This window comes from Patagioenas fasciata, chromosome 13 (genome assembly GCF_037038585.1).
Source record: "Patagioenas fasciata isolate bPatFas1 chromosome 13, bPatFas1.hap1, whole genome shotgun sequence".
Classification (NCBI taxonomy): domain Eukaryota; kingdom Metazoa; phylum Chordata; class Aves; order Columbiformes; family Columbidae; genus Patagioenas; species Patagioenas fasciata.
Genome location: NC_092532.1, coordinates 16,458,679 through 16,468,254, shown reverse-complemented (window position 1 = coordinate 16,468,254; position 9,576 = coordinate 16,458,679). Strand labels below are relative to the sequence as shown.

The window sequence follows — 9,576 nt, the reverse complement described above, 5'->3', positions numbered from 1 at the left end:
CAGTGGGGATGTTTCAGGAAGTTGGTTTCAACCCCAAAAAGGGAAAGCAGAACTGAACTCATCTGAGGCTGGCCCATCTGAGATGATTTATAACTCCTGCAGTGGGACAATGCTTCCTATCTTCAAGGGACACTTACACTTGCCCCAGGTGCTTGGGAAAGGAGTAGCTGCTCCATTCTTGCTGTTCTGTTTCTTTAGGTAAATGAAGTATCCCTTTGTGATCAGAAAGCCTGCTTGGTTTGTGCATGCCATGTTGAAATTATTTGCCCTATATGCTCACACTGCTCCGGTCTCTTCTGTTGTCTGTGCACACTTGGAGATGCTGAACTCCCACGTCTCCCAGGGAACCCCCTCTGGTTCCTCCTGCACTAAGTGATCACGAGGGCTTGCCCAGAGAGAAAGGACAGTTCCTGTGAACATGTCAGATTTGATCACCAGAGAATAACTGCCTGTGGTGATGGAGGGAGGGGGAGCACCCGGAGCAGAGCTGGCTGACCTAGCAGGGCCTGCGGACAGGCCAGGCAGCAGAGCTTGATGGAAGTCAGCACATGCTGGGACAGACCAAAGAGATGGCCTCACAACAAAGCCGTGAGTTTCTTTATAATTTCAGCAGAACTCGTTTAATCTCACTGCAGCTTGCAGGGTGCTGCATTTTCCCATTTGACAGAAAAACTTCCTCACAGGGCTGGCTCCTTCTGCAGCTTCTACTGCCTGCCTTGCAGCATCAGACAAGCCCTAGCACTGGTTACCAGACATCTTGACCTGGTTCCATGCTCTGCGGTACCTTTGCAAGGACATCTGCAAGAGGAAAAAAAAGGCGGCCTTAATATGTCCAGACAGCAGTGATATGTTGTAGAGAAAGCTGCAAGGCTGGAATCTATAACAGCCTGGCCTGAGCTGCTGTATTGCTTGTCCCTTCATGCCCCCCTGCTCCCACCTGAAGTCGGTGCACACTGTGGCATGCTGAGGAGAGCTCCTGCAGGTCTACACCAGCTTTGGTTTATCCCCTGAATGCCACAGGAAGCCTGGAGACCTCACACAACAGCACTGTATAGAAACACAGCCCTTTGCATGGCAGCATAGGTGTTGGACATGCTCTGCCACAGAGGGGCCAGCAAGAACGGCAGAACTCTGACACGGCTTCCCAGCAGGTCAGGAGTGAACATCACGGTCCCCAGGGTGGCACAGACGCAGCTCCACCAGGACCCAACACCCAGCTGGCACAGATTCAGGCCCCTGCACACCCAGCCCAGTCTCACCTCAGCAACTGCCACCTTCCTCTGCCAAGTCTTGATGCTCTTTTCAAGGTCAGTAACAGACATTTTCTTCTGCACATAACTCATCACAGAGGGGACGTCGTAGTCCAAGAGCTGCTTTTGCAGCTGCCGATTCATGCTCTCAGCTTCAGCTCGTTGCTGCCAAAGGAACAGGGACAGAGAGGAAGGAGATCACAGGGAAACGTCCCTCTGTCGGCTGGTGGCCAGTCCTCCAGGGAAGCTGGCAAGCAGAATAAATTAAACCTCTGGCAGTGCAGGGGAGAAGGGGAATGCATTCACCTGCAGCAGGTGCCTCCATCCCTGCCAGGCAGCACTGCAAGGGAGCCCCTTGAACCCACTTCCCAAAGCTGTGGTATCCCTGCCAGTCTATGTGTCCCCAGACTGGCATGACAGCGGTGCCACTTCTCCTTTGGGAGCACACTGCTGATGAAAAGTTGAAGGAAACACAATTTCAAGAAGCCAGTAGCAAGTCCCTGTGGAGCTAGGGCCAAAATCCACAACATGGCCTGTTCTGCAAACCTGCTGTGGTCACTGGCACCTGCAGGAGCCCCAGGACTTGCTCAGACCCAGAAAGGCACACAGCTCATTGCTGGGCTTCAAAAGGACATCAGTAGCCAACATATCACAAAAAGTGCCTCAAAAGAGTACTCCCCAGTGAAGTCGCAGAGCTTCTGTTACCTCCTCCACCAGAGCAGCTTCTCTTTCAACTTTCCCCAGAAGCACCTTCCTCTGGGAGATATCTTTCTTCAGAGATGTGGATGTTGCCATGGCATCCTGCAGCTTCTTCTGGAACAGGAGAGCAGGACAGCATCAGTGAGCACAGTGGCAGCTCCCAGCCACTTGCAAAGCCACCCCTCTCCTTCTCCAGCTTGGTCTCAGCCAGCAGTGAGGGAGCTCTGCTTCCAAGGGAGCTCTGTGTCACCACTTGTCCCCTGCAGAAGGCAGCATCATGTCCTGGTCATGCAGCTACTGCTTCGTTATGCCCTCTGTGTCACAGCACAGCCCACAGCACAGCAGCTGCGGTTTAGGACTGACCCAGGCAGAATGGCTAATTGGAGAGAAGTAAATAAATACACCCAGCTGAGAAGCACTTTTCACTGATAAGGGCAGAGACTCAGTGATGGCTGCAGCTTGTGACATCTTTTCAAATGTCACAGGTTACGTAAAAAATTTATTTTCCCGTGCAAGTCAGCACCAAAGCTCTTTCCTACAGGAATTTTTCCCTGGGGTGTAAAATAACCATGCTGCAAACCATGAACCCCATTGTCAGGCTGCAGCCAAACACAAATGAGGGCATCGTTCCCCTTGATGTGTTGGACAAATCACCCAACCAAACTGCTAAGTCAGTGGGAAGACAGAGAGGTGTTTGGTCTCCTCTGAATGAGAAAGGGAAGGATGCAAGAGCTCGTGTGTGACCCTCAGAAACAGAAGAAAGTCAAAATGCAGGTGCTGGGACATTCACTTACTTTACAGGAATTGAGGACTTGGACAGTCTTTACTGCAGTTAGTTTTAGTTGCAGCAGATCCTCATTCTTCTCCTCGATCTTCTCGTGGTACTGGGCACTTCTAACCTGCAACTGCTGCATATGAACCTCACGGAGTGTATCTCCCATCTGCTGCTTCTGCAAACCCCAAGGAAGCAGAGCTGTAGGTTCCTGACCTGTGTTCCAAGTGAGAGGGCTTTGTTCTGTGGGGAAGGCAGACCTGAAGAACAAGGTCTTCAGCCTGACTGCAGACCTGGCTTTTGGGGAGAAATGCCTGGGCTCTGTGTCCTAGCTTATAGGGCCCAGGCAGTGCAGTTCCCAGGGAACTGCTATGATCCATCATACATCTTTTCCAGGGCACAAAGAGATCTGCCAGCTTGCACTCTGTGAGACTTCTGGTCTCATCCCATGCATGCAGACACGTGCCAGGGCTGAACCTGGGAAGACAACAGTGCCCTTTGATAAAGGCAGCAAGGCCAGGAGCACGGGAGGAAGAGGAGGAGGAAGAGGACCATGCAACTCTACACAGAGCAGGCCTTGCATCTGCACTGGGCTGTACTCCTTCCATTGTGCAAGGGGCCATCTAGTCAGTGCTTCTCTTCAATTCCCACACGTACCTGCCTGAGCTGTTGCTGCAGCTTCTTCTTGAAACCCTTGAGCAAATAATTTTTTAAGTGAAACTTCTCTTTCAGAAGATCCTGAGGAAAGACAGCAGGTTATAGTGGAACAGCAGAGCCTGGGAGGAGAAAGAACACCCAGACCCCACTCCTTACAATGCAGTTCCCATTAATCTCATCCACACTTCAGCATTCACTGCTGGCTTAGAAAGGAGCCCAGAGAGAAATGCTGCTCAGTGTCACCCTGCCCCAAATGTGAGGGCATGGCCATGCGCTTTCTCAGGCGCCACTAAGGGCCCTGCATCGTCTGTGCTCACAGTTGTGCTGCAGCTCAGCAGCCTGGTGAGCACCTCAGCTAGTCACCAACTGACAAGTGTGACAAGGGCTGTCCAAACAGACTTGCTAGGACAGTCTGAAAACATGATGGAGGCCACACCGGAGTATGGGAACCAGGATTTTCCCTAACCAACATACTTGTCAGACAACAGACCACCCTCTAAATTTGCTGTGATGCACTGACCCTCTGCCGATTCTTCTCCTCCATGTATCTCAGCAGCTTCTCGGCATCTAGGACGCGCCCTTTCTTGCCGACGGTGGTGCCGAAGATGTCTTTCTCAAAGTCAATGATGGCTTGCTTAACATCAGTACGCCAAACATCTGCTTCTTCAATGACTGCCTGTAAAAATAAAGTCGCATAACAGTCAAGAAGTGCTAACTTCCCTTATTCAAACAGCTTTGGGTATAGAGAACGCAGGTAAGGACCAGGCATGCTCTCTGCTCACATTACTAGCATTTCTCCTGTGGGAGCACTGAGTTTCATTCTGTGCAGCCCAGGGCACATGGTGCAGGCTCATGCAGTGCTGCTACTTCACTGAATCAAAAAAGAACAAGAAAAAAATGTCTCACGTGCCGGAGTTTCAACATCTGTCACTCCAGCCTGACCTACAAACATTGCCAATCTGACTAAGCCAACACAAAACAAATTACCATCCTTTGTTTACTGCATATGCCCTGTGGCCACATGAGAGAGACAGGTTGCCTGCTCCTGGCCACTGCAGGCAGCATCACTGCTCTGAACTGAATGCAGCAGTCCCCCCTTCCCCAAAAGCTCCTGAGCAGCTTGGCTAGGAGGAGGTCTTGGCAGTCAGCACAGGGAAGGCAGATATATATGGTGATGCAGCCACGAGCAACCTGTGGCAGGAACGCAGTTGTGAAGACTTGGAGCATGCTCTGAAGAAATCCCAGAGACAGCAGAAAGGCAGACCCTGGAGATGGCTGCATGGGGCCCAGACAAATCAAGAAGCTTCTGGGAGCTGCTTGAATGAAAAATATGTCTGGCACAAAGGGCACAGCTTCAAGAAGCTGACAAAAATGAGATTTTTCTCTCAAGTGTTGACTTCTGCATCTCACACGGTAGATCTGAGACTCTCTGCCTAAAAATATTCCCCTTGTCTCTATTATTATTAGTTCTTGCCATAATGAGATCCATCTTTAGAGACTGGGCACCTTTGATCTCTGTTGGAAAATTTGGCTTCAAGAAAGGTGTGAGGTGAGAGTACATTTCTGGCTCCCGCTCTCAACTCAGGACCACTCACAGCAATGCTCTGCTATGAACAGCCCTCACCAAGCAAGTCTGTCTTGCTGCCTGAGTGATGGCGTGTTGAAAGATGTGTGAAAAGTAACAAGACTGTTTGACACCTTGGTGATCATAGGTGTCCTGGAGAGCCATACCTCGAGGTTCTTCAGGGCCTGCTCCGTGTCCTCTTTCATCCTCTGGATCTCATCCTTCACGTCAGCCAGCTCCCGCTCAGCCAGCTCACATTTCTGCTCCACTGTCAGGCTTACAACAGAGTCTGATGCACTATACAACCTGGATTTGTGCCTGCCACGTGTCTGCAACAATCAAGGAACAGCACAGATGCCATTAGAAAGACAGCACTGGCCAACTGTTGCTGCATTTTCCTATATTCAAACAGAAAATAATCTCAGTGGTCCCATTAGAGGGATTCCAGCTTACAGCAAGGACAAGGAGGCCTCTCCAAAGCAGAGATAACTCAGGGCCACACCTGGGCTGACCTCATATCCTCATATCCACCCACAAAACCCTCCTACATGAGCACTTTCCGCTCAATTCAACAGGCAAATTCAGAGATAGAGGTTAAGGCCAATGTGACAGCTTCATGTGGGCAGGTAAAACACCTCTTTTTAGGGCAGACGCTAATTGTTGTTTAGGTCCGATGGGGTCTCCTACCACTGCCTGGGTCAGATGCTGTGAGGAGCTGAGCTTGCTGCAGAATGGGCAGGCTGGAGTATGTTCTCAGAAGAGCTGACACCATTCGGGAGCAGTTCCCAGTGCCATAGGGACATAGCGAAGCAGGCACTGCTCTGCACAGGCCAAGTGCCCACCTGGACAAAAGCAAAGTTTCTAAGGGCTCAGCCTGGGACTAACCAGAAAGTGGCTGCTTCGGACTCAGGCAGATGCCAAAACCCAGTGCAGGACACTGGCTGAAAGGAGTTCTATCACAAATGATCTACAGCTTCTGTTCATTGTGTCTCTGGTGTAAAGTGACATTAGGGCCAGCAGGTAAAAATCTGCACCAAAAGCTTGTTCATAGCTCAAGTAAGAAGGAAAAGAGCAGCACACTAAGCAGAGGTGCCCGAGTGTGGATGCACACAGGTCTGAGCCCATGTGAACTTCCCCAGGAGGCAGTAGAGGAGCAGAGCATCCTGCCACAGACCTGGCACGGCCTTGGGCAAGTCTGCTTACTTGGTACCAGCCTCCCTATTTAATTCTACTTCAAATTATGCTGGGGGGGGCGGGTTTATTCATTTCAGATCTGCCTGGCACTTGCCATTTAGGAGAACACAGTGCTGTCACACACAGAAGAGACAGCGTCAGCTCAAGGAGGAGAAATGAGAAGGCAGCCTGGTTTTTATGCTGCGTGCAGGAACAGCAAGGCAGCCCAAACTCTTACACCTACACGACCAGCAGCACCTTTTTGCAAGCAGGTGTTTAGGTTAAGGGCTCACCACTGCGAAGCCCAAGTGCAGAGGGCTGTTGGGGGCTTTGTTAATCAAATTTCAAACCGAGGAGCTTGCCTGCTGACCTCCCAGCAGATGAGTGCTGAGATCAGGAGGTCAGAGAGGCTGCGGAGGGAGGAAGGGTTATGACTCCACGCAGTAAGGTGGCAGTCAGACCCAAAAAAACAGTACCCATGGCCATGCAGTTGGTGCCCTGGCTCTGGAGCAGTACCTGTGAAAGCTCTGCTGGGGCACTCGGTGCCTCAGGCAGCTGCCGGAGTGACGGCTCACGCGGATCCATTTTACGGTGCCATTTCTCAAACATTTCCACCTCTATTTGGAGCAGGTCATTGGTGTGGCTGCGAGGGAGAAGGGGTTGGGCTGAGCCCTTGGCTGAGCTAAGCACCGTGTTGGGGAGCAGCAGAGCCAAAACACGGGACCGCAGGGCACAGCCGGCAACCCAAAAGGGATGGGAGGGTCTGAGGTCACCCCAGCTAGGACACAGGACCACAGCCAGACCTGATCCTTCCCGGACCCAGAGCAGCTGCCTGAGCCTGGGCCAGTGAGTCCTCCCAGGGTCTGGGGCAGGAGAGCGAGCAGCTGGTTCCAGACCCTGACCGCAGCGGGGCAGCACCCACATCCCACCCAGACCACCACCTGGGGATGGTGCCCAGAGCGGGGCAGCCAGAGGCTCCCAGGCCCGCCCAGCCCTGCCCGACCCAGCCGGTTAAGGGCCGGCGGCGCTCCCAGCCCTGGTCCGGCCCCTGCAGCTCCCAGCAGGGCCCCGCAGCCCGAGGACCCCCAGCCAGGCCCGGCTGCCGGTACCGGGCCTCCTGCAGCTGCGCCCGGAGCTGCGGCAGCGGCAGCGACACCAGCGCCCGCTCCGCCATGGCCGTCTCCTGGCAACGGCGGCGCGGGCAGGGACGCGGGGGGAGGCGTGGGGGGAACGGCGCGACGTGGGAACAGAGCGGGGATACAGGGGCACAGGGACAAGGGGCATGGGGACACGGGTGAACATGGGACACAGCATGGGACATGGGACACAGGACAGCAGGGGACATGAGGACGGAGGGAATGGGGAGACAGGGTGCACGGAATATGTGGCCGCACAGGGACACAGGAGCAGGGGGCATGGGGAGACACAGGGGCACAGCGATACACGGACATGTACAAACACACATGGGGGTCTCATGTCCACATGCATGCACATGCACACACATCGGAACACACATGCACACACACAGACACAATGTCACACACATGCACATGCAGTGCAGATGCATCTGTGGGGGCTGGCTGGAGTGACACGGAGGGGGGAATGCTGAAGGGGCAACCCCCCAGGGGTCTCCAGGGGTGTCTATCGCTCCCAGAAGCTCCTGGTTAGGTGCTGCCTTTGGGCTCCTTCTCGCCAGACACACCAGACAGGGTCTGGCCCATCAGCTGGGTGGCAAAGTCTCTGGAGGGGCACAGGCAAATACTGGGTCCTAGCTGACATTCAGGGTGCAGCTGCACCGTGGTGAGGGTTTTTTTGCATGTGAGGCTGCAGTCTGCCTCTTAGAGGCTCTGCTTTATCACAGACTGGCTGTAAAACAAGAGAACGGTAGCATCAGTCCGGAAGGCAGCTGCCTTCACGGGCATGCCTAGTTTTAGGAGCTTTGTGAGAGTGTGGAGCATCATTTCTAAGTGTCCCTGTGGCTGGATCCAGAGCATGGCACAGCCATGTGCTCTGACTTCCCTGTGCTGGATGCTCAGGACCAACGGCAGCAGGTGGCAGGTCTGTTTAAACGTGCATCTCAGCCCCAAAAGTACATGATGTGGCTGATGATGCATGTCCATGGCTTTTCTGGGATGAGGGATGCAAATCAACCTAATTATACAAACAAGAGAAAAATCAATGCCCTGGCAATGCTGGCCCTGTTTCCGGCTAGAACATGTCAAAATTTGTCTTCAAAACATGTCTTGAATTATAACTGCATCCAATTAATGGGAGGAACCATGCTTCCCAGGCTCATCAAGTGCAGGGATGAACACCCTTCATTGCAGGACCTTCATCACATGCAGAACTCGATGCCAACAATCAAGCATTTTGAGATAAGAAGGACAGGACAGCACGTATGTGACAGAGCTTGGAGGTGCTCTTTGCATTCAGGTTTGTACAGGGATCCCATTAAAAGCTTAACACGGGGTCACGGATTAAAAGTTGTGTTAAAAGCAGTGCTTGAGTGAGCTGTCTGATTAAGATTGCAGGGGTAATTGTAACACCAGACTCTCATTCTCTGCCCTGGCCCATGTTTTGTGATGCTCCAACCTGAGGCAGCCAGTATTTCATTGTTTGGTAGGATGGGGAGAGGCTGCTCAGTGGCCCAGGGGAGCAGGAATGGCGTCTCTGAAGGGTCCAGGAATGTTGTACCAGAGGTTTTGCAGCTGCAGGAATGTGGAGTGCAGATTTTAAGGAGTTTATAGTTCTGTCCAGCTGCACAAAGCTTTTCAGAAGTCAGCAGGAGATTCAGCACATCTCTGCCTCCAACCTCAGCCAGTCTGTGGTTCTGTCAAGTTCCTCCAGAAGAACAGGGAGCCCTTCCTCCATTCAAGGTCTCACCTTGGGGGTGACAAGAGGTGATAGGGTGACAGGAGGTAACAAAGGACTGTGACAGGGGCTGTGGCAGGTGATGATGGGGGTGACAGTGTAACAGGGGACTGATCAGGGGTGTGACAGGGCTGAGGTAGGGTGACAGGGGTGGCAGAGGTGACAGGGCCTGTGATAGGGTGTGAGGGAGTGACGGGGGTGTCAAGGTGTGATAGGGATGCGACAGGGTGTGACAGGGTGTGTCAGCGTGACATGTGATGGGGACAGCAGGAGGTTGGGTGCGTGACAGTAGATGGGGAGGGTTTGGGTGGCGGGGCCGTGGCGGGTGACATGTGGCGGGCTGAGGAGGGATGACGAGGGCCTGACGGGTGAGTGACGGTTGCGATGGCGGGGATGACATGACGAGCGTGACGAGGCGTGACGACATCAGCCCGGCGAGCGAGTGCCGAAGGGATGGACCTCCGCGCCGCTGGGGGGCGCTGCGCAGCGGGCGGCTGGGCGGCGGCGGGCGGGCGCCTCTCGCGGCGGCGGCGGCGCCTTTTCCGGGTTGGCTGCGCGGCGCTCGGGGCCGGCCCAGGCTGCAGCCGCTG

The 9,576-nt window shown here is 53.6% G+C and overlaps 1 protein-coding gene across 1 annotated transcript; it reads right to left on the bottom strand.

The window, feature by feature from the left end:
• Positions 1-624: 624 nt before the first annotated feature.
• CFAP263 (cilia and flagella associated protein 263) lies at positions 625-7,289 on the bottom strand. Its single transcript, XM_065848669.2, has 9 exons — positions 7,225-7,289; positions 6,632-6,758; positions 5,110-5,271; positions 3,899-4,054; positions 3,379-3,459; positions 2,744-2,899; positions 1,956-2,063; positions 1,260-1,415; positions 625-798 (listed from the first exon to the last, which is right to left on the bottom strand). The coding sequence occupies exons 1-9, from the start codon at positions 7,287-7,289 to the stop codon at positions 736-738; spliced, it is 1,074 nt and encodes a 357-aa protein (XP_065704741.1). The 3' UTR covers positions 625-735.
• Between the last annotated feature and the right edge of the window lie 2,287 nt (positions 7,290-9,576).